The sequence below is a fragment of the Somniosus microcephalus genome, chromosome 29, assembly GCF_052327205.1.
Source record: "Somniosus microcephalus isolate GS21.2 chromosome 29, FLI_Smic_1.0, whole genome shotgun sequence".
Lineage (NCBI taxonomy): Eukaryota > Metazoa > Chordata > Chondrichthyes > Squaliformes > Somniosidae > Somniosus > Somniosus microcephalus.
This window is the reverse complement of record NC_141015.1, coordinates 35,015,848-35,040,956: the sequence shown is the minus strand read 5'-3', so window position 1 is coordinate 35,040,956 and position 25,109 is coordinate 35,015,848. Positions and strand designations below refer to the sequence as shown.

General features: G+C 46.9%; 1 protein-coding gene across 17 annotated transcripts in view; it reads right to left on the bottom strand.

Moving 5' to 3' along the window:
• Positions 1–25,109, bottom strand: part of LOC147098633 (calcium/calmodulin-dependent protein kinase type II subunit gamma) — a 442,156-nt gene that overhangs the window by 102,560 nt on the left and 314,487 nt on the right. For 9 of the 17 annotated variants that reach the window (XM_085970579.1, XM_085970584.1, XM_085970581.1 and 6 more), the window contains exons 8-11: positions 12,005–12,088; positions 11,018–11,112; positions 3,581–3,703; positions 2,832–2,915 (exon numbers count right to left, since the gene is read on the bottom strand). In XM_085970579.1, coding sequence (XP_085826705.1) covers positions 2,832–2,915; positions 3,581–3,703; positions 11,018–11,112; positions 12,005–12,088 — 386 coding nt within the window. Of the gene's footprint in view, positions 1–2,831; positions 2,916–3,580; positions 3,704–11,017; positions 11,113–11,956; positions 12,089–25,109 lie in introns of all 17 variants that reach the window. The other 8 variants (XM_085970577.1, XM_085970580.1, XM_085970582.1 and 5 more) reach the window with 1 other exon arrangement.

Here is a 25,109-nt window from a genome sequence, read left to right as displayed (position 1 = left end):
TTGTTGGAGACATTTTCTAGTTCTTATCAGCCATGGCTCAGTGGGTAGCACCCTAGCCTCTGAGTCAGAAGGTTGTGGGTTCAAGTCCCACTGCAGAGACTTGAGCACAAAAATCTAGGCGGACACTCCCAGTGCAGTGCTGAGGGAGCGCTGCACTGTCGGAGGTGCCATCTTTTCGGATGAGATGTTAAACTAAAGTCCTGCCTGCCCTTTCAGGTGGAAGTAAAAGATCCCACGGTCACTATTTCGAAGAAGAGTAGGGGAGTTCACCCCGGCATCCTGGCCAATATTCATCCTTCAACCAACACCTAAAAAAAATTATCTGATCATTATTCACATGGCTGTTTGTGGGAACTTGCTGTGTGCAAACTGGCTGCTGCACTTCCGACATTAACACAGTGACTACACTTCAAAAGAACTTAATGGGCTGTAAATCGCTTTGGGGCATCCTGAGGTTGTGAAAGGCGCTATATAAATGTAAGTTCTTCCTTTTCTTGAGGTCGTGACAGTAACAAAAGTCCGAGCTGGAGCGCATTAAATTCTATCTATTTCTGAAAAATAAGCTTCAATTAATCTTTTCAATGTGATATATAGCCATTAATTCTAGCGCCTCCAGTCTTGTAGATGATATTTTATCCAGTTTAAAGAATTAATTCTGCAGAAATACTGTATGCCGCTAATCTTTTACTTGCCTTGTGTCTCACAATTTCAGACCTGTTACCCGTATCCACACTGCATTGCCAACATAGGAATTGCTAGACGAAAAAAGACAGAGGTCCCTCTAGTTCGCCTTCTACCATCTCCAACAATAATGGAGTTGTTGACTGATCATAGCAATCAATACCAACTGCTTCCACCATCTCCCCCAGGGAGCTTGTTCCGTAGATTGACCACGCGCTCACTGAAATATTGTTTCCGCAGCTTAGTTTTAGAATCAATTATCCTCTTTTGTTCTCAGCCAATTCTTCCCTGTCCCCCAATTTCTTGCTTAAGTAAGCCTTGACGTGGTGTATCGGTGGGTTGTTTGGCCATAGGGAAAATACAGCTGGGCCTGATTCTGTCCTCACCCGACGTTCACACAGGGGGGTAGGTCTATCAGGGGTCACTAAATAACACTTGGGATCAGGATCAGTTTGAGAATTTGAATTCAGTTTACCTGGGACCAGTAAAAGTGACCGTGAAGCTGTCGGCTTGTCGTAAAAACTCAACTGGTTCACTGATGTCCTTTAGGGAAGGAAATCTGCCGCCCTTACCCGGTCTGGCCGATAATGTGACTCCAGTCCCACACCAATTCTTAACTGCCCTCTGAAGTGGCCGAGCAAGACACTCAGTTCATCACAGTGGTTTAAGAATAAGGCCCACCACCACCTTCTCAGGGTAATTAGGAACGGGCAATAAATGCTGGCCTTGCCAGCAACGCCCACTTTCCGAGAATCAGTCTTTTTTTCACACCCTAGCTGATTCTTCCCCCCTCCCTCCACCAAAACCCAATTGTAGTGTCACTCCTCCACACTGGCAGAGATCAGAAATAGAGCCTGGGACCAGCATGGTCTGAATGTCTCAGCTACTTGCCAACTAAAATCCATTAATGATCTCATAGATGGGCTCAAGATCATTCGATGTGATGATAATATTTTTTATTGTTACTAAAGGGGATCACTAAAAATAAATGATGAACAGTATGGTATTAAAAAAGAGTTTATTATCCTCTTGCTTTTCCTATATTGGTCATGCAATTTGGATCCTGAATAGCCGAGAATGGTGCCACTGATCAAAAGCGTTCTTGGTCATCCCCAATGAATCCTTCAACATGATTGAAACGGTGGTGGCAGAGTAGTCTAAAAGCCTGAAATCCAGCCTGCTGCACATGGGGTATGTGTGAAGCCAAGGAATGAGAAGTATGTAATGAGCAGGTTATCTGAAAGTCCAAAGGTGAGATGACGGGACTGTTGGTGGGAAGGCCCGAATGGAAGACCGCCAATGGGCAGAGCGCAGTGAGAAGATCTCATCATTCATGGGCAGTTTGCTTACAACTAAACAACAACAACTTGTATTCATATAGCGCCTTTAATGTAGCAAAATGACCGTTTTCCCTCTTGAAGTCTCCCTGTGCCATGCACTTTCTCCAGCTGAGCTGGAGACTTGGGGAGGCGCTCCTCGATAAAATAGCTGCGACACTGTTCATGCGAGCAGGCCACTTGTGAGAAAGAGCTGGATAACTTGCTTAAAAGATACAGCAAGGCACGTGCATTTAGCTAATTTGGTGTAGGACCCGGCAATTTTGTGGAGGTATCAGTTTGGTAGCGCTCTCGCCTCCAGACCAGGTGGTTATTTCTGTCTTGCACATGTATTGAAATCTCACCCCAGTGCAGTGATACTGGGAAAAAGATGGAGACACTGTGCATGAGCGAGAGATGAAACCAAGGTCTCGTCTTCCTGTCCTGTAGAGCCCATGGCACCAATCATGAAACAGTACAAGAAACCCTGATGTCCTGGCTAACACACTTCTACCAGAAAATCCTTCCTGGTGACGTAAGAAAACTACTAGGCACTTGGTCTAAGCGTTAAACAAAGCTTTAATCAACTGTTTTTCAACATGAAGATCTAGTTGTGTCCTTTACTAATTCCTGGTAAAGAATGTCCTGAGCAAGCTGGGCCCATGCCCGAGTATTTATACTCTCCCTGGACAGCGCCACCAGCAAGCTGCCCAGTATCATTTCTTAAGTCATTTCCACATGAATGACAAGATTCATGTCACCTGGGTTTCAGGTTAAGAGAGCCACTGGGCAACACGGTTAAATACCTAATATTTAAATATTACCACCACTCACCTTGAGTTTTCTTCTGGCATTGAACTTCCTCAAACATTCGACGGTTTCCTGACGGTGCATCATTGATGCTACAGTAGAACGTTGCTGAAAAAATGTACAGTGATGTTTAGCGTTAATCGGGTCAGCATATAGCAAAAGAAACCCCCCCCCCACAAATAACACAAATTTCTGACCAGTTAAACCAGTCCATTACTGTCGATGGTGTGTCCTGTGGGAAATACTCAGCCGAACATTTTGACGGCCATTTGTAATCGGCAATACACCTCTTTAATGACCATCACAGGAAGATGTGACCATAGAATACGCAGCACAGAAACAGGCCGCTCGGCCCAACCAGTCCATGCCGGCGTTTATGCTCCACTCGAGCCTCCTTCTGTCTTTCCTCATCTAACTTTATCAGCTTAACCCTCTATTCCCTTCTCCCTCGTGTTTATCCAGCCTCCCCTTAAATGCATCTATACTATTCGCTTCAACCACTCCCTGTGGTAGCGAGTTCCACATTCTCACCACTCTCTGGGTAAAGAGGTCCAGCACTGTATCTTTATACCGAGTTGATGCACTTTTAGCTGTGAAAGATGATTTACTTGGAAGGGGGTCTAATTGGCCTGATCTTAAAAACAGAGGACACACTGACCACAGTAGAGGGCCAAACTAAGAAAAACAAACCCAATGAACGTACAACGGATTAAGAATGACATTTGCTATTTTAACCTTAAGGGTTAGTTTATAAAGTTGGGACTGGTACTTACGCAGACCCATGGGTGTTTCAGGGCCTCGGTTGCGGTTATCCTTTTGGCTGGATTGATGGTCAGCATCTGATTGATCAGATTTTTGGCTTCGGGGGTAACGGTGTCCCATTCTGGAGAGGGAAACTACCACAAAAATGGAATATAAATGAAAGCGAGAGTCTGCTGCCCAATCGAGGCGTGCTGGACGCAAGATCAGGGACAACAGTTAACAAGAGATCATGGAGGTCGTACACAAAAGGTTAAAGTGAACTATTACAGACAACCTAAGAGGGAACGTTTTGCATGCAACGTAGTGAAGTAGAGAGTTGGAACGCTGTCCTTTCAACTCTGGTAGATCAATCTGAATCTAGTTCAGACTCATGGGTCAAAAATTCTGCTCCTCTGTTTCATCATTGTTAAACCTCCTATGTGCAATTTGTTACGGTAGATTTACTCCAGCCCCGGTCAACTCCATGCAGCTGCTCGTCATTTAGTATTCGAGGGGAAAGCTTTGTGGGGCTGGATTATGTCCCGCTGACATGGGTGCAATCACTCAACTGCAAAGGTGGCAGGGTGAGAGAGATAGGCCCACATTTCTTTTGGCGTGGACTATGCTCCCTCTTTCCCCCCCCCCCCCCCCACTCCCACTTCTGGGATTTCCCCTGATGTCCCGAACTCACGACCGACCCTCTGAACATTGAGTCAACTGTTCCATCAGTTGCATGAAACATCCCGTAATTTAGCATTAGGCAAACAAATCTATTGAGAGGGGCAAGAAATATGCCTTGCATGAGAAATGCAACTGACAGGGCCCAGCCTAGGGTGTGCTATTGGTTCGGGAGTATATTGTTAGTGTGGCTCATGGATGTTTGGTGCGGTCATTGGGAGAAAGGTTGTAAAAATGTAGCATGCCCACAACTGAAATCCCTCCGCAAGGACATCAATACATAGTAACAAAATAAATAACTTTATATCTTAAAAGCAATTGGAACCAAATAAAGCCCGTAGCCAATCAGCAGGAGAATTGGCTTTGTAATAAAATGCTTGGGAAACAAGCCCGGATTGCCTAATATGCAAATACACCTTCTAGGGTTCTGAGGAATGTTGTTGGCCAAGACTTTGGCTGATGGTCCCTCCTTGAAGCAGCATGTTTCTCCTGATTGGCCGCGATGTGAAGGGAGGCGAGGTAGCGAAGGGGGAAGAATAGTTCAAACTGACGTGACCATATTGTCTTTACTGCGGCAGTGCGACCTGTTGACTGATCATAGTGCCCCACTCGCAGAGGCGGTGGAGATGTCTTTCACCTGGAGCTCGCTGGCAAAGGTGACTACACAGAACCGGTAGCCCCTTGCGGGAGGACTAATGGGAATGGGTAGAAGGGGAAAGGGTGGCCATAATTAACGAGCTTACTTATTTGTAATCAGTGTGAAACTAGAGCTCCGTTTTAGGTAGAAACATTTCAAGGCCGAAAGGAGGGAGAAATGGAGAAGCATTTCCTTGCGAGAATGCATGGGCATAAAGCGGGATGCCCGAGAAACATTTTGCCCTCACCAAAGAGAGTTTGAGGAAATTCAAGGACAATGGAGTCATTCCCTAGTGTGGATATTTTCTCGCATTTTTTCTACCAGGGGCTGTTGTTGGTGTGTGAGGAATAGCTGCGTTAAAAAGGCTGGAAAGCACAGCTGCCCATGAAGCACAACGTGTTCGTATGGCATCATTCTGTCTGGTATTTTAAAAAAACAGATGTCACCCCATTTATTTTAAATAGGTTATCGCCCACATTAAAATAGCAGAAAGAAGGTGGTCGCACAAGTGCACTAAATATCATTCAGTAACCTCACCTAGAATCATTTCTAGATTTATAGTTTTTTAAATCTTTTTTTAAATTCTGCGTCGCAACTTAACAAAATGTGGGGAAATCATTTCTGTCGCTCCACTCTTCCCTCTCGAGCGATTTCTCCAGGAGTATCGGTTTCGCGTGCGACGGCAAGGGACCTTCGCATTTCACTTTCTTTTTAAAAAAAAAAAAAAGAATTTTTCCATTTCAGCAAAACTTTCCCCCCCCCCCCCCCCCGAACATCCTGGGAGAAAATGCTGCTGTGAGCGAGTGCAGATTATTTGGGAACAATGGGCAATGGCATTGAAAAGGAAAGGAAAAGGACATTATCTGTCCAAGTGTCACCGAGGAACGAGCCTCGTGAGAGGCAAGAGCATAGCAAGGGCGACAACAACCTCACTCACAAACTGGACATTCCCTGATGGCAACGGGAGGCAAATCCCGTGGGAGTGCAGCGCTGTAGCACTGCAATGCGCTCCTCGATTACAGAATCAATAGCTATAGATTGCTCTCGGTCTTAAAAATAAAAGATGAGTTTCTCCCCCCACCACTTTAATTACAAATTCTTTACACCAATAATTGTCTTTATCACTGAAAACTGAGTAACTGAAATATATGCAGGGCCAGTAATAAGCTGGAGTGCTGGGTGAATCAATGCAGCGTTGCACTTGAGTGGAGTGAAGATGCAATTAAGGTGCTGCTTTACATAAGAAAAGGGATAGAGTGTGACATGAATCAGTCAGTCATTCATGAAAGAAAGACTTATGAAATAATACTGAGCGGCCTGTGGGTGGCACTGTCCAGGGAGAGTATAAATACTCGGGCACGGGCCCAGCTTGCGCAGGACATTCTTAACAGGAACTAGTGAAGGACACAACTAGACCTCCATGTTGTAAAACAGTTGATTAAAGCTTTGTTTAACGCTTAGACCGAGTGCCTAGTAGTTATAGAAACATAGAAGATAGGAGCAGGAGTAGGCCATTCGGCCCCTCGAGCCTGCTCCGCCATTCAATGAGATCATGGCTGATCATCCAAACTCAGTACCCTGTCCCTGCCTTCTCCCCATATCCCTTGATCACTTTAGCCTTAAGAAATATATCTAACTCCTTCTTGAATATATTTAATGAATTGGCCTCAACTGCCTTCTGTGGTAGAGAATTCCACAGGTTCACCACTCTCTGGGTGAAGAAATTCCTCCTCATCTCTGTCCTAAATGGCTTACCCCTTATCTTTAGACTGTGACCCCTGGTTCTGGACTCCCCCACCATCGGGAACATCCTTCCTGCATCTAGTCCTGTTAGAATTTTATAAGTTTCAATGAGATCCCCTCTCATTCTTCTAAACTCCAGCGAGTATAAGCCCAATCGACCCAATCTCTCCTCATACGTCATTCCTGCCATCCCAGGTATCAGTCTGGTGAATCTTCGCTGCACTCCCTCCATGGTAAGAACATCCTTCCTCAGATAAGGCGACCAAAACTGCACACAATACTCAAGGTGTGGTCTCACCAAGGCCCTGTACAACTGCAGCAAGACATCCTTGCTCCTGTACTCGAATCCTCTCGCTACGAAGGCCAACATACAATTTGCCTTCTTAACCGCCTGCTGCACCTGCATGCTCACCTTCAGCGACTGGTGCACAAGGACGCCCAGGTGTCGTTGTACTTCCCCTTCTCCCAATCTATTGCCGTTCAGATAATAATCTGCCTTCCTGTTTTTGTCACCAAAGTGGATAACCTCGCATTTATCCACATTATACTGCATCTGCCATGCATCTGCCCAATCACCCAACCTGTCCAAATCATACTGGAGTTTCTCGGCATCCTCCTCACAGCACACACGCCCACCCAGCTTTGTGTTGTCTGCAAACTTGGAGATATTAGATCGAGTTCCCTCGTCTAGATCATTAATATATATTGTGAATAGCTGGGGGCCTAGCACCGATCCCTGCGGTACCCCACTAGTCACTGCCTGCCACTCGGAAAAAGAGCCGTTTATTCCAACTCTTTGCTTCCTGTCTGCCAGCCAGTTCTCTATTTTCTTACGTCAGAGTGCAAATCAAGAGGTTGTTTTGTGGATCTGCTGGGTATTTGTCACACTCCATTTGGAGCAGTGCGTGCGCCTGATCACAGGAGACATGATTGCTCGAGAGGATACAGAGGCGAGGACTGAAGGTGATTCCGGACATCCTGAATCAGTTATGAAACGAGGCCGGTGAAGTCTGGCTTCCTCTCTCTGGGAAAGAGGAGACCTTGGGAATGAACCAACGGAACTTTTTAAGGTTATGAAGGCGCGTGACAAAGCTGACACGGGAACGGTTAACGGCAGCAAAAACCTTTAAAATACAGTTCAAAATTAAAATGTTCGGAGTGGGAACGGAAAGCAGGGGTCTTTGCTGACGGCTGCTGACTTGTGGGAGAGGTTACCCTGCAGGGCCACTGAAGCGGACAGTACAAGTAAGTTCAGAGGGCAACTAGACGTGGTTCTCGAGACAGAATGGATTGAGAAAGTAGATGAGGTTAACATCAGTCAAAAGGGATGGGGCTTGTTCGGCCTAAACATCTATTTCTGTTCCTAAAAATTAAATTAATTGACCGGCAATCGAGATTCAGAATGATTTATCCAGAAATAAATGTCAGATTACAGCAAATGCTTAAGTAACCTTTCATTTTTGCCCCTCTGTTTCGCTGTAAAAACCTTAATGTCTATCATATGAATACAATGCCAGGTAATTTTAAAAGTGTGTTTTATTGCATGGGAGAGGAATACATTGCTTCTTCTCCCTCAGTGCGACAGTGAATGGTGCAATAATATAATGATTACACATGGCCCGAGCAAAGTGAGATAAATCAGAGAGCTGATGAATAATGACACTTTTCCAGTGTTTCAGGGTAGAAGTGAAAAATCTAAACCCTTGTGGGCTGCGCAGTTTTCTTTTAAGTAACTTGCCAATGGGAAAATGGATTCCAACATACTAAAATTGAAACATAAGAATATAAGAAATAGGAGCAGGAGCAGGCCATACGGCCCCTCGAGCCTGCTCCGCCATTCAATAAGATCATCGACCTCAACTCCACTTTCCCGCCCGATCCCCATATCCCTTGATTCCCCTCGAGTCCAAAATTCTATCGATCTCAGCCTTGAATATACTCAAAGACTCAGCATTCTCAGCCCTCTGGGGCAGAGAATTCCAAAGATTCACAACCCTCTGAGTAAAGAAATTCCATCTCATCTCAGCCTTAAATGGCCAACCCCTTATCCTGAGACTATGCCCCCTAGTTCTAGACACCCCAGCCAGGGGAAACAACCTCTCAGCATCTACCCTGTCAATCCCGCTCAGAATCTTGTATGTTTCAATGAGATCACCTCTCATTCTTCTAAACTCCAGAGAGTATCGGCCCATTCTACACAATCTCTCATCATAGAAACATGTATTAAAAGGGTGCATTCAAAATAGAGTCAACTCCTCCAGCTGGTGGTTGGGAGGGTCTTGTGCGAGATGAATGCCCACTTTCTGGTGAGCTAATGGCACAAGCTGCTGCTGGTTTTTGCCATCTCGCTCAGGAAAGCCACAAACTGTTACTGAGCTGGGCATTTCTAACAAGTGGAGGGGTTGCCTTATAAGGAAAGGTTGAGCCTATACTTATTGGAGTTTAGAAGAATGAGAGGGGATCTTATTGAAACATATAAGATTCTGAGGGGGCTCGACAGGGTAGATGCAGAGGGGATGTTTCCCCTGGTGGGGGAATCTAGAACTAAGGGGTATAATTTCAGATTAAGGGAGCACGCTTTTAAATCGGAAATGAGGAGGAATTTTTTCTCTGAGGCTCGTGAATCTTTGGAATTCTCTTCCCCAGAGAGCTGTGGAGGCGGAGTCATTGAATATATTCAAGGCGGAGATAGACAGACATTTGAGCTACAGGGGAGTCGAGGGTTATGGGGAGTGGGCAGGGAAGTGGAGTTGAGGCCAAGATCAGATCAGCCGTGATCTTATTGAATGGCGGAGCAGGCTCGAGGGGCCGAATGACCGACTCCTGCTCCTACGTCTTATGTAAGGGTAGCTCGCCTGGCAAGCAGAGAAATGTCACACTAATTAGGGCGGGCACTCTTTGGAGACATATTGTGGGGGTAGGGGGTACAGAGAGTGATTCTTTTACTCTGCATCTAACCATTCCCGCAGCCAACCTGGAGAGTGCCTGACAGACACCGAGTGGCCCATTGTGACAATGGCGGTGACAAGTTGACGAGGCTGTTCGAAAAGTATACGCGATCCTGGGCTTTATATAAAGAGGCGGAGATTACAAAATCGAAGGAGTTATGCTGAACTTTTGTAAATCACTGCGTGGGCCTCAGCTGCAGTATTGCGTCCAATTCTGGGGACCACACTCTAGGAAGGACGCGAAGGCCTTGTAGCGGGTGCAGGAATGAGATTTACCATGGATGAGGGGCTTCAGCTACGTGGAGGAATTGGAGAAGTTGGGATTGTTCTCCTTAGAGCAGAGAAGGCGACGGAGAGATTCACTAGAGCTGTTCAAAATAACGAGGGGTTTTGATAGAGTAGATTCGGAGAAACTGTTTCCACTGGCAGGAGGGTCGACAACCAGAAGACACCGATTTAAGAAAAGTGGCAAAAGGGCCGAGGGGGGGGAGAGGTGAGGAGAATTTGTTTTACGCAACGAGTTATGATGATTTCGAATGCACTGCCCGAAAAGGGTGGTGGAAGCAGATTAAATAGGGATTTCAAAAGGGAATTGGATATATATATGAAAAGGGAAAAAAATTGCAGGGCTGTGGGGAAAGAGCAGGGGGGAGTGGGACTAATTGGAGAGCTCTTTCAAAGAGCCGGCACAGGCACAATGGGCCGAATGGCCTCCTCCTATGTTATAAGAATCTACGATTTCTCAGCACAAACATCCCTCACTTTGATGAAAACAAAAAAAATGGATCCGGAAAACAATTTAAAAATACGAGCAAAAATTCCATTAAAAATTTCACATGAGGGAGAAGAATAATTGTCTCCACTAGCGAGACTAACTGGATAACTTAAAAGCAATTTGACACCTGTGAGTTATAGCGAGTCTCATGATTGCCCATGACATCATTTGTGCTGCACATTTAAAATATGTTTTATTAATAACTTGAGTTTATTTATGACACGACAACTGTGGAGACGTGGCCAGCTTCTCCACCGTTCCCAGACCATAAATCCTAGATTGGAGCGGGGACTCACAGAAGGAGGCCATTCAGCCCATCGTGCTTGTGCTGGCTCTTTGAAAGAGCGATCCAATTTAGCCCCACTCCCCCCTGCTCTTTCCCCATAGCCCTGCAAATGTTATCCTCTTCAAGTATATATCCAATTCCCTTTTGAAAGTTATTACTGAATTCGCTTCCACCACCCTGTCAGGCAGCGCATTCCAGATCATAGGATATATGGCACAGAAACAGGCCATTCGGCCCAACCAGTCCATGCCGGCATTAATGCTCCTCTCGAGCCTCCTCCCGTCTTAACAACTCGCTGCGTACGACAAATTCTCCTCAGAAAAAGAACCCACGGTTCAATCAGACTACAAAACACCCGTTTCCAAAGATAACGGGCCCAATTTGAGGCCTACTTGTACTTACATCATAAGCTCCAGCCTTAATTTGTTGATAAAGTTTATGCTGATCCTCATCCCAGAAAGGAGGATAACCCACTAACAATATGTAGAGAATGACACCTGAAAGAAACCACAAGTGAATAAACAACGTGTTAGCATATTCGTCTGTCAGATGAAACTCGTCAGACCACATTTTATTGCCCCACTTCGTATCCTTTTAGTTTCAGCTCTGCCGCCCGCCCTGTCGCACTATCCAAAAGCACCGAGCAAGCTGCACTGCCACTGTACCTAGCGCATGCACTGGATAGGGCGCGAAGAGTCGACAGAACTCACCTAACGGGAGTAAGTGAGCGCGTGAATGCAAATCAAAGCTGTGACACCAGCTCACAGCCCGCGCTTGAGTCCAATATTAGAGTGCTATATTCTCTGGCGTTTAGAAGAATGAGAGGTGATCTCATTTGAAACATACAAAATTCTTACAGGGCTTGACAGGGTAGAGGCAGGGAGGATGTTTCCCCCTGGTTGGGGAGTCTAGAACCAGGGGTCACAGTGTCAGAATAAGGGGTCGGCCATTTAGGACTGAGATGAGGAGAAATTTCTTCGCTCAGAGGGTCGTGAATCTTTGGAATTCTCCACCCCAGAGGGCTGTGGAGGCTCAGTCATTGAGTATATTCAAGACAGAGATCGATAGATTTTTGGATATTAAGGGACTCGAGGGATATGGCGGAAAAGTGGAGTTGAGGTAGATGATCAGCCATGATCTTACTGAATGGCGGAGCAGGCTCAAAGGGCCGAATGGCTGACTCCTGCTCCTATTTCTTATGTTCTCATGAACTCAGGGCTTCCGATAAAGTTTCAAATTTGTTTTAACTAGTACGTAAGTCAACCCCACCCCAGCATTAAAAATTAATGGGTGCTTGTTGAAGGCACGGGTGACAGTATTTTGTTTTTGAAGTCCCATTACCTCGAACCCTATGGATTAAAATCCCAACTCGTCGACTTCTCCACTCACCACATGCCCAGATATCAACTGGCTTTCCGTATGGATCTTTCCTTAAAACCTCCGGGGAAAGGTATCCAGGAGTGCCTGCAAACCCTGTAGGGGGGGAAAAAATGTTCAGGCATGATTTTTTTTTCCATCTCAACATTTGTTCACCTGCTGAAACCTTGCACATTTACAATAAATTTGTTCCGTGTATTGAATGTAGCACCTGATCTAACTATTTTTTGCCTCACTCGATTGCTCTCACTTAAAGTTAATGATCAGAACATCATTACATAGGATATACAGCACAGAAACAGGCCATTCGGCCCAACCAGTCCATGCCGGCGTTTATGCTCCACTCGAGCCTCCTCCCGTCTTTCCTCATCTAAATCTATCAGCATAACCCTCTATTCCCTTCTCCCTCATATGCTTGTCCAGCCTCCCCTTAAATGCATCTATACTATTCGCTTCAACCACTCCCTGTGGTAGCAAGTTCCACATTCTCACCACTCTCTGGGTAAAGAAGTTTCTTCTGAATTGCCTATTGGATTTCTTGGTTACTATCTTATATTGATGGCCTCTAGTTATGCTCTTCCCCACAAGTGGAAACATTCTCTCTCTGTATCCATGCTATCAAAATCTTTCATAATTTTAAAGACCTCTATTAGGTCACCTTCAGCCTTCTTTTTTCAAAGAGAAAAGAGACTCAGCCTGTTCATCCTTTCCTGATATGTATACCCTTGCATTTCTGGTATCATCCTTGTAAATCTTCTCTGCACCCTCTCCAGTGCCTCTATATCCTTTTAATAATATGGCGACCAGAACAGCACACAGTACTCCAAGTGTGGTCTAACCAAGGTTCGATACAAGTTTAGCATAACTTCCCTACTTTTCAATTCTATCCCTCTAGAAATAAACCCTAGTGCTTGGTTTGCTTTTTTTATGGCCTTGCTAACCTGTGTGGCAACATTTAGTGATTTGTGTATTTGTACTCCGAGATCCCCTTGTTCCTCTACATTGGGGCTTTATTTGACTAAGTTACTTGGCATTTACGAGGGCTTATCACGTTGTCAAAACTTTTCATACAACCAAGTACGTTGAAGAGCAGTGACTGTTGTGTCGGCAAATGCAACAATATCCATGAAGATGATGAGGGAGGGTTCATCGAAGAACATGGTGAAGTAAAAGGCAATGTGAGTTCTGAGGCGGAAGAGACTCTGAACAACAAAGGGGGAAACTAATGCAGCAACAAGGTGGTCGAAGAAGTAGGTTTTGATGCGCTTCGTAAAGGAGGAGAGAGAGGTAGAGCAGCAGAGGTGTTTAGGCAGGGACCCCCAGAGCTGAGGACCGAGACGGCTGAAGGCGTGTGAAGAAAATGAAGAAGCTTACAAAGAAGTCAAAAGTGATCAAGATCCTACAAGCAGCAGCGAGTGGCTGTGTTTGTCAAGGTAAGCGGATGTTAATACTGGGAAATGGAGCTCCATTCTCTCGGAATTCTCAGCAGTTGCTTTGTTTTGTACGTAGCAATCGGCAGTCATGTGCATCTGCAAGACATTCGCACACGCGAGATCTTGATGCAACTCACTGGTCAGGCCTCAGTTGGAGAATTACGTCCGACTCTGGGCACCACACTTCGGGAAGGACGTGAAGGATTTGGAGAAGGTACGGGGAGAGTTACCAGAAAATGGTACCAGGGATGAGTGCCTTCGGCTATGTGGAGAGACTGGAGAAGTTGGGATTGTTCTCCTTAGAGCAGAGAACAACTTGTATTTATATAGCGCCTTTAACGTAGTAAATGTCCCAAAGCACTTCACAGGAGTATTAAAAGACAAAAAATTTGACACCGAGCCACATAAGGAGAAATTAGGGCAGGTGACCAAAAGCTTGGTCAAAGAGGTAGGTTTTAAGGAGCGTCTTAAAGGAGGAAAGAGGCGGAGAGGTTTAGGGAGGGAATTCCAGAGCTTAGGGCCCAGGCAACAGACGGCACGGCTACCAATGGTTGAGCGATTATAATCAGGGATGCTCAAGAGGATAGAATTAGAGTGCAGATATCTCGGGGGGCTGTGGGGCTGGAGGAGATTAGAGATAGGGAGGGGTGAGGCCATGGAGAGATTTGAAAACGAGGATGAGAATTTTGAAATCGAGGCGTTGCTTAACCAGGAGTCAACGTAGGTCAGCGAGCACAGGGGGTGATGGGCGAACAGGACTTAGTGCGAGTTAGGACACGGACAGCCGAGTTTTGGGTGATCTCAAGTTTACGTAGTTTAGAAAGTTAATTGGAGATTTAATAGGAGTTGTTCAAGATTATTAGAGGTGGTGATTGTGCAAATAATAACTGTTTCCACTGGCAGGAGGTAACCAGAGGACACAGATTGAAGGCAATTGGCAAAAGAACTGGAGTGGGGGGGAATGGGGCGGTATAAAGAGGTTCTTTTTTACATTGCGTTGTTGTGATCTGGAATGCACTGCCTGAAAGGGTGGTGGAAGCAGGTTCAATAATAACCGGATCTCTACTTACAAAGGAAAAACATGCAAAGCTAAGGGGAAAGAGCAGGGGAAGTGGGACAAACTGGATCGCTCTACCAAAGAGCCGGCACAGGCATGATGGACCGAATGGCCTCCTTCTGTGCTGGAAGACTCTATAATGATATTGGTATGATATTTAAATGATCAGAAATGCAAAGCAACCGCGAGTGGCATATTTCTTTGAACGCCGATAACCTCCACCCCAGAATGATGATAGACATGTTCACGGCCGATTCCTCACATGGTGAATATTCAGATTCAGCAAGACAGCCGAGCGTAATCAGAGGTCCCGTTGCCCCGGATCTACAGTGGTATGGGCAGAGGCCTGATCGGAGGACCCAGACCCGTCATCACAGCCACCGAGAGGTTAGGAAGGCCTGGATAGATAGGGGGAGACTTCACGCGGATAAGGGGATAGAATAGATTGTGGTTGCTCTTTAAGATCAAGGAGTCGCTGTGTAACAGGCAGCTGAGCCTTGCAGATCAGGAGGGTCCCAGGTTCAATGCCAAGTCTCTGCTGAATTACCTGGAGCTAAGAACATTTCTGTGGGAGGGGGTGGGGGGGTGGAGGTTCTCCTCATCTTCTGACCTAACTTGGACGGACGATCACAGAAACATAGAAGATAGGAGCAGGAGTAGGCCGTTCGGCCCCTCGAGCCTGCTCCGCCATTTAATAAGATCATGGCTGATCATCCAAATTCAGTACCCTGTCCCTGCTTTCTCCCCATATCCCTTGATCCCTTTAGCCTTAAGAAATATATCCAACTCCTTCTTGAATATATTTAATGAATTGGTCTCCACTGCCTTCTGTGGTAGAGAATTCCACAGGTTCACCACGCTCTGGGTGAAGAAATTCCTCCTCATCTCTGTCCTAAATGGCTTACCCCTTCTCCTTAGACTGTGACCCCTGGTTCTGGACTCCCCCTGCCATCGGGAACATCCTTCCTGCATCTAGTCTGTCTAGTCCTGTTAGAATGTTATGTTTCAATGAGATCCCCTCTCATTTTTCTAAACTCCAGCGAGTACAAGCCTAATCAACCCAATCTCTCCTCATACGTCATTCCTGCCATCCCAGGTATCAGTCTGGTGAATCTTCCCTGCACTCCCTCCATGGCAAGAACATCCTTCCTCAGATAAGGTGACCAAAACTACACACAATACTCTAGGTGTGGTCTCACCAAGACCCTGTACAACTGCAGCAAGACATCCTTGCTCCTGTACTCGAATCCTCTCGCTATGAAGGCCAACATACCGCCTGCTGCACCTGCATGCTTACCTTCAGCGACTGGTGCACAAGGACACCCAGGTCTCGTTGCACTTCCCCTTTTCCCAATCTATCACTGGAGACCCTGTGGAAATGGTGGGCGATCGGGAGAACCCACCCCAGAAACTCAAGGTGCTGAGGTGGCAACGGAGACACTGCGATTTGCCGCAGTGGCTGGAGAGGACAAAAATCGATCAGCCTACTCCTGATCATAGTCCAGTAACATCTGCGGGACAGTGGGCGCATCGGGTACGGTAGCATAGCAGTCATGTTACTGGATTAGTAATCCAGAGGCCTAGACTAATGATCCAGAGACGAGAGTTCAAATCCCACCACGGCAGCTGGGGAATTTAAATTTAGTTAAGTAAATAAATCTGGAATAAAAAGCTAGTGTCGGTAATGGTGACCATGAAACTACTGGATTGTCGTAAAAACCCACCTGGTTCACTAATGTCCTTCAGGGAAGGAAATCTGCCGTCCTTACCCGGTCTGGTCTATATGTGACTCCAGACCCACAGCAATGTGGTTGACTCTTAACTGTCCTCTGAAATGGCCTCGCGAGCCACTCTGTTGGACCAAGCCGCTACAAAGAAGTACTCCCACTGTGGGAGTACCTTCACCTCACGGACTGCAGCAGCTCACCACCACCTTCTCAAGGGCAACTAGGGTTGGGCAATGGCCAGTGACGCCCACATCCCATGATAGAATAAAAAAAATAGGTGCTGGATGCCAAGATTAGGTTTTAACGGTGATGCACCCCATGGTCAAACAGCCTGCTGACACACACTATCTGGACTCGTAAATAGAGAAGAGCTACAGGAGAGACCACCACACACGGTGCCGTTAAGAACAGTGGGGCATGCGTGGGGGAGAAAAATAGTTAGAAGAGTTAAGTGCTGATGGTTAAGGCATCAGAGTTCAAGGCACGATGGGCTGATTGGCCTCCTTCTGTGCTGTATCATTCTGAGTCTTAAAGCAGTAGATTGAGAAAGCTTAAATAGGAAAGCTTGAGACATCAGGTCGAGAAAAGGTCTCGAGATTCTATGGCAATCCGAGAATTGGATAATTAACACTCTTGGGTTATGTTGTGAGCACTTTAAACCTGTCCATAACCTGTGGAAGCTAAAAGTGCCACTGAATGATATATGTGCACCAAAGCAATCGGTCATTACGCTGACAAGCAATGAGTAATAATCACATTAAGTGGCCCCACAGTATTAGAGAGGTCCTTAAATATTAATTAAACCCCATTTAGAAATAAGTGCCAGAAACAGGTGACAAAGTCAGAGAGGCGGATTGTGATTTTGTGTTCAAAGTGCGTGGCACATGAATGAGCTGTCCCCTATCCACAGATGGTTTAACGTTGTCGATTCATGGCTGTAAATAAATATAAATACAAATCATGCATTATGAGGGGTTTCGATAGAGTAAACAGGGAGAAACTGTTTCCACTGGAGACTGTAACCAGAGGAGACAGATTTGAGGTAAATGGCAAAAAAAGCCAGCGAGGGGGACAAAGAGAATTTTTTTTTTTTTTTTTGAACACGAAGAGTTGCGGTGATCCGGAACGCGCTGCCTGAAAGGGCGGTGGCAGCAGATTCAATAGTAACTTTTGAAAAGGCAACTGGATATTTACATGAAGGGGGAGAAAATAGCAGGGCTGCGGGCAGTGTTCCCCCGATGGTGTGCGGCCGTGCACCAATCGCGAGGCCCCGCGCAGGCCCCTCACCAGCCGCCGCCGCTGGAAGAGATGGTTAAAAACCCGTAATTTAAAGGGCCCGTGCGGGGGGGGGGGGGGGGAAACAAAATTAGAGGGAACAGCGGCAATGGGGCAAGAGCAGGTGAATGAGACTAATCGGAGAGCTCTTTCACAGAGCCGGCGCAGGCACGATGGGCCAAATGGTCTCCTTCTGTGCTGTACGATTTTAAAAAATTTCATTCACGGGATGTGGGCGTCTCTGGCCAGGCTGGTATTTATTGCCCATCCCTAATTGCCCTTGGGAAGGTGGTGGCGAGCCGCCTTATACGACGGAGTGGCTTGCTGGGCCATTTCAGAGGGCTGTTAAGTGTCAACCACATTGCTGTGGGTCTGATAACTTCAAAGATTCGATTTGAACTGGGGCCCTAGATATGCAGAGGGAGGGAGGGAGGGATGACTCGTGTACCCTGCAGTGGGCTCCCTGCGTACATGACCTTTCAAGAGCACCAGTTTGTCAGTAGGTGGAAGCTATATAGAGTCGTGCTTCAGTCACCAGGTTTGCCTAAGGCAGGCGGCTGTTGAATCAACTGGACAAATATTGAAAGGCTAGCCATCAGAACCAAACCGGGGGAGGTTTTTGAAACAAGTAACCCTGCTCAAAGGCGGTTACTTAGTGCAGGTGCAGGGTATCTCCGCCTTGTTGATCTTGCCCAGATGCTGCAACCACACCTGGCGGCTGGCTACACAATGCAGGCCGCGTTTAATTAAAAGGAGAATAGCACTCGGCCGGAGTTTGGGGGCGGTGGGGTGGGGAGGGCATGCTGTTCATTTAATGTGGAGAACCGTCTCCCCTCACACCTCAATTCTGAAGAAAAGGTGCTGCTTGATTCAGGGTTCTGCTTAACCAATGCGATCACAGGGAGTGGTTCAGGCAAACAGCATTGATGCATTTAAGGGGAAGCTAGATAAGCACGTGAGGGAGAAAGGAATAGAAGGATATGTTGATGGGGCGAGATGAGGAAAGGTTTGTGTGGAGCATAAACACAAGCGTGGACCAGTTGGGCGGAATGGCCTGTTTCTGTGCTGTAAATTCCTGGGATGGCAGGACTGTCGTATGAGGAGAGATTGGGTCGACTAGGCCTGTATTCACGAGCGTTTAGAAGAATGAGAGGGGACCTCATTGAAACGTATAAAATTCTGACAGGGCTAGACAGACTGGATGCAGGGAGGATGTTTCCCCTGGCTGAGGGGTCTAGAACAAGGGGTCAGTCTCAGGATACGGGGTAGGACATTTAGATGAGGAGAAATGTCTTCACTCAGAGGGTGGTGAACCTGTGGAATTCTCTACCACAGAGGGCTGTGGAGGCCAAGTCACTGAATATATTTAAGAAGGAGATAGATAGATTTCTAGACACAAAAGGCATCAAGGGGTATGGGGAGAGAGCGGGAATATGGTATTGAGATAGAGGATCAGCCGTGATCATATTGAATGGCGGAGCAGGCTCGAAGGGCCGAATGGCCTACCCCTGCTATTTTTCAATGTTTCTAAATACTATGTCAAAGGGGGCGGATTTAACTAGAACACTGCATTACATCACAACAATGACTGCACTTCAAAAAGTGCTTCATTGGCTGTAAAGCGCTTTGGGACGTCCGGTGGTCGTGAACGGCGCTACAGAAATGCAAGTCTTTCTTTTCTTTCATTAGGCAATAAATCCTGGAATTGAACACTGTGCTATATCATCAATACACTTGGTGCGTTCGAATCGAGTATCTCAGTCTGCCGCTTTGACCAAGGTGTTAACCCATTTCAGGCTCATGCCTCTCTTGAAATAGCGCTCATGCAGAATGTGATACAAGATCATGGTTGTTCCGGATAAGGAAAGCCATTCAGCCCATCTTTATTCAGCAAAATCCTATGGTTCCCGTCCACCCCCCCCATTGCAGAACCCAATAGTTTATTGAATGCTACCAGGTTTTTGCTATCTGGAGATCTTCCATATGTCAATCCCTGTTTGAGGCAGAATTTCCAGAGATTGCTCCTTTATTTACCTTTTACTATTTCAAAATTGTCTCCCCGTTTTCTGCTTCTGAAATTTAATGTAAAGTAATATTTTTTTTTTTTTTGGAACTGAGGCGTTGCCGGACCAGGAGCCAATGTAGGTCAGCGAGCACAAGGGTCAATAACATCCTTCGAGTGAATATAAAAATTCACCCATCATCAAGCACATCACCTGGGGGGTCCCCCTCATGTATCCGACAGAGGTCACCTCACCAGTAACACTGGCAGATTCCTGGGAGCAGGGCATTTTTTTTTTTTTTTTATTCGTTCATGGGATGTGGGCATCGCTGGCAAGGCCAGCCTTTATTTCCCATCCCTAATTGCCCTCGAGAAGGTGGTTCTGAGCCGCCTTATACAATTGAGTGGCTCGCTGGGCCATTTCAGAGGGCAGTTAAGAATCAACCAAATTGCTGTGGGTCTGAAGTCACATATCGGCCAGACCGGGTAAGGGCGGTAGATTTCCTTCCCTAAAGGACATTAGTGAACCAGATGGGTTTTTATGACAATCCGGTAGTTTCATGGTCAACATTACTGATACTGGCTTTTTATTCCAGATTTATTTAATTAATTGAATTTAAATTCCCCAGCTGTTTAATTAAAAAAAAAAATTCCGGATTCACCATTTCCTTAACTATCTTAAATCCCTCACCTCTTGGATACCTCCTCTACAGGGCAAGAGAGCTCAGGATTCTCCGGTCTTTCCTCATCACAACTTGCATTTATACAGCACGGGAAAATGCCCCAAGGCGCTATCAGGCAAAACTAACTCAAGACTTTTGACACTAGGGATCAACCTCGTGACTCTTTTCGGCACTGCCTCCAGCAGGAGATACGACCGTGTTAAGTGTCACATTGTATCACAATGCAGCTGCGGTCTGTGGTTTATTGCACCGACAGCCACATGTCGCTCAGTGTACACCAGCCTTAACACGGGCATCATGATATTCATGTGTTGAGGCCCGTCGAATCTAACCTTGAATGTACCAAGGCCACTTCTACTCTGAACGCTGTTCAGGTAATTACTGCCTCAGCTCCCGCTGTCTGCGGAGAGTTTTGATTGCAACACCAGAGAGAAAGTAAAGCATTGTGTGAAATTTATACTGTCGGCTGAAGCTCCATCCCTGCTGCTACTGTAAGTTAAAGCCCCATTTACCATGCTCGGGGCGTGTGACTACGAAACTGGCCGCTGATCGGGACTTTAAGAACACAAGAAATAGGAGCAGGAATAGGCCACTTGGCCTCTCGAGCCTGCTCCGCCATTCAGTAAGATCATGGCTGATCTTGAGCTCAAAGCCACTTCCCCGCCCACTCCCCATAACCCTTCACTCCCTTATCTTGCAAAAATCTGTCTATCTCCACCGTAGATGTATTTAAGTACTTTGCACCCTGCCCTCTTGCTGAGACACTGAATCTTGTGTTAGTTCTTAGTGCTACCAGCAGCTTCACTGACAACAGTTGTGTGCTAATTATCAGTGTCTTTCTTTGACTTTAATGAATAACACAAGCAAAATAAATCAGTTTGGTAAATCATTCTGCTGCACAATTGTTGTGACTAGAGAGAGAGTATTAAGTTAAATGTTTAAAAAAAAAAATCTGACAACTGGTTTCAATCCAGGAAAGACTTGTATTTATATAGCGCAATATCCCATGTCACAAAAGCCTCAAACACTGAATACTCGGCAGGGCAGAGCCTGGCGCCATATAGGCAACCGTGACAGCCATTTTGCACACAAGATCCGCAAAAAACCTGCAATGAGATGAATGAGGGAGGAATGTCGGCCAACACACAAGGAGACCTCCCTGTTCTTATTTGAATATTGCTAATGGGATCGGTGATGTCTACCTGATCCAGACGAGGTTTGGGTTTGATGTTTCAGGCAAAGGATGGTGCCTCCGACAGTGCGGTGCTCCCTCAGTACTGCCCCTCCGAGAGTGTGGCGCTCCCTCAGTACTGCCCCTCCGACAGTGCGGCGCTCCCTCAGTACTGCCCCTCCGACAGTGCGGCGCTCCCTCAATACCGCCCCTCCGACAGTGCGGCGCTCCCTCAGTACCGCCCCTCTGACAGTGCGGCGCTCCCTCAGTACCGCCCCTCTGACAGTGCCTTGTCTGATGGTTGAGCATACCAGGAAATCACGAGCATGTTGCCGACAACTTTCCAACTATTAAAATGAGTGGACGGGATTTGCCATTATGTGCAGCCTGCGGAACGCTCCTGGATGGTCCTTTAATGCATCGACATTTACTCAGAATGTTAGAGACCAGTGCATGGGCTGGTATAACATGGGTCTATAGTGTACCATGGGCTAGTATAACATGGGTCCATAATGTACCATGGGCTGGTATAATATGGGTCTATAATGTACCATGGGCTGGTATAACATGGGTCTATAATATACCATGGCCTAGTATAACATGGGTCCGTAATGTACCATGGGCTAGTATAACATGGGTCCATAATGTACCATGGGCTGGTATAACATGGGTCTATAATGTACCATGGGCTGGTATAACATGGGTCCATAATATACCATGGGCTAGTATAACATGGGTCCGTACTGTGTTGTGGGCTGGTACGATGTGGGATTGTACTGTGCTTTGGGCGGGCTATTCAAATAGCACAGCTTAAACTAATCCTGTACTCGCCCAATATCCACACAATAACGTGCTTTAAGTCCCAAGGCGCTACACACAGCTGTAAGAGTTAGAACAACAAATGCTGAGTCAAGGAAGGGGATATTAGGAGAGGTTTTAAGGAGGAGAGGGAGGCAGAGGGGGTTAGGGAGGGAATTCCAGAGCTTGGGGCCTAGGTGGCTGAAGGCACGGCCGCCAATGGTGGAGCGAGGGAGGGGAGAGCATCACTGGCAAAGCTTTGGGAAGGATACCAGCCCATCAGCTCAGGCAGGACACATGTAGCAAGATGTATGGTCAGGAATAGACCAGCTGATCCATTGAGAATGTGGTGGGGAGCCACCTTCTTGAACCGCTGCAGTCCGTGTGGTGAAGGTGCGTCACGATTCACAACACCACCCCCCTTCTTAGGCAGTCCCTTGGAACCGAGGATGACTTGCTTCCACATTAAAAATTAGTTCTCAGGTGACTGATGAGTCCAATGCGGGACCTACAGTCTCTGTCACAGGTGGGGCAGAGGGTGGTTGAAGGGGTGGGTGGGGTGCTTGGGTTGACGTGCGCTCCTTGCGCTGCCTGCGCTTGGCTTCCGCTTGCTCCCGGCGAAGAGACTCGAGGTGTTCGGCGCCTTCCCGGATGCTTCTCCTCCACTTTGTGCGGTCTTGGGCCAGGGATTCCCAGGTGTTGGTGGGGATGTTACACTTTTTCAAGGAGGCTTTGAGGATGTCCTTGAAGCGTTTCCTCTGCCCACCTGTGGCTCACACCACCAGCAGCAGCTGTGTAATCTTCTGGGAGAGGCCAAAAAACAGATGACAAAAGCCAAAGCCAATCCAGACCCACAGCCATGTGGTTGACCCTTAACTGCCCTCTGAGATGACCGAGCAAGTCACTCAGTTGTATCAAACCGCTACAAAGATGACAAGTTGCAGCGGTTCAAGAAGGCTGCTCACCACCACCTTCTCAAGGGCAATTAGGGATGGGCAATAAATGCTGGCCTTGTTAGCGACGTCCACATCCCAGGAACGAATAAAAAAAAAATGGAAGGCTAAGAAAATCTGGACGGTATCCTGGAGCGAGCATTATTTTCCTCTTCCTAGCCAAGGGGGTGCAGTGGCTAATTGTAGCATCTTGATCGTCCCCCTGGTTGAGATCAGCTGACTCCGAGTTGACCATGGACCAAACAGGGAGCCATCCAGATCTACAGGGCTCAGCTGCACACCGAGTCACGGGGGAGTCTCCCCTTCAGAAAGATTTTAATTATGGATTTAATTAGTATTAACACTTCCAATTTCAGTTATTGCATTTAATTAAATTACAAACAGAGTAAGCCGATTAACTCAGGGTCAAATAACATGGAAATGTAATTCTTTCTTCATTAGCTTTCATACAAGGAGATTACGGAGTGATTCCCTTCCTTTCTCCTCAGCAGATGGTACATCTACTCACAGCTCTCCCATGGAGTTGCTCATGGCAAGTTTGGGGATATGACGATTTGAAATGGGGCAGGGTCTACACAAATGGGGAGTCTCTGCCACTTGGGGTGATCCAGGACAAAGTTTGTTTGATCGGCACCCCATCCATTGGCTTGAAGACCCACTCCCTCCACCACCGCTGTACCGTCTCTGCAGTGTGTACCATCGAACAGGTGGCATTGCAGCAACTCGCCAAAGCTTCTTCGGCAGCACCTCCCAAACCCGCGACCTCCACCATCTAGAAGGACAAGGGCGGCAGGTGCGCGGGAACACCACCAACTCCAAGTTCCCCTCCAAGCGCGTTCCTTCATCGTCGCTGGGTCAAAATCCTGGAACTCCCTCCCTAACAGCACTGTGGGAGCACCTTCACCACATGGACTGCAGCGGTTCAAGAAGGCGAGGCTCACCACCACCTTCTCGAGAACAATTAGGGATGGGCAATAAATGACTACCTTGCCCGCGTCCTGAGAATAATATAAAAAAATAAACTTCCCTGGAAGAAACAGCTGCTGGGGAAAGGAGGGTCACGACTGACTAATTAGTTGCGGTTCTGCAAGTTGATTGGTCAGTGCATCACACAGTGCTGCTGGAGATAGGTAGGTTTCTTTCATTCTGATACACTGAATCTTGAACAGGAAAATCCAGTGGTGAAATAATGCGATTTGTCGGTTGCTTAGTCACGTTGCTGCAGGGTGCAAGTTTATTTTTTCAATTTATTAGGCAGCTGTAAACACTTATTTCTGCTATGTAGCTTGCAACAACCTAGTTAAAATGATTCTCTTGCACACCAGAAGTCTGACTGGATGCTTTCGGTTAATAGTTTAGCTGCAAGATATCCAGAAAGTCACTGTTGGCAAACACAGCTGGATTTGCATCTAGCCTGGACCGCAGCTGACTGCAAGGGTCCTGACTGAAATGAATGGGCGGTTCCAACGCACTCTAGTGGCGGGGGGGGGGGGGGTCGTCAAAACTGCCCGTAGGAAAGGACTAATTAGGACAGAGTTAGCAGTCTCCATCAGAGAGGCCACACGGCAACAGTGAGGAGGAGGCCGCGGTGAAGAGGGGGACGGAGCGGCTGAGGGACATCGTGCTCCCACTGCCACGGGAAGCCATTGTATTGACTCTGAACGCGGCGCTGTATGTATAGCTGACGCGTCCCTACGGGGAACAAGCATTCCATTGTACTTGTTACATATGGCAAATAAATCTAATCTGAATCTGAATCTTGCTCGGACTACTCGATATACTTGACATCCAAGTTGAGTGCATGCTGGAGCAGAGAGACTTGGCTCCGACTCTCCGTCCCTGATCCCAGCAACAAACCTATCGTTGCTGGCGCCCTCGTGGCCGTTGCTGGGTTAACTGAGCTGCAACCATTGAGCTGCAGCAGACGGAACTGGTCTCAGGGCGCAGCCGACAGATAAACCCAGCAAATGCTGTAAAGAGACGTTCCCGTTAAGCCGCGCGGCGGTCTGGAGGTCCCG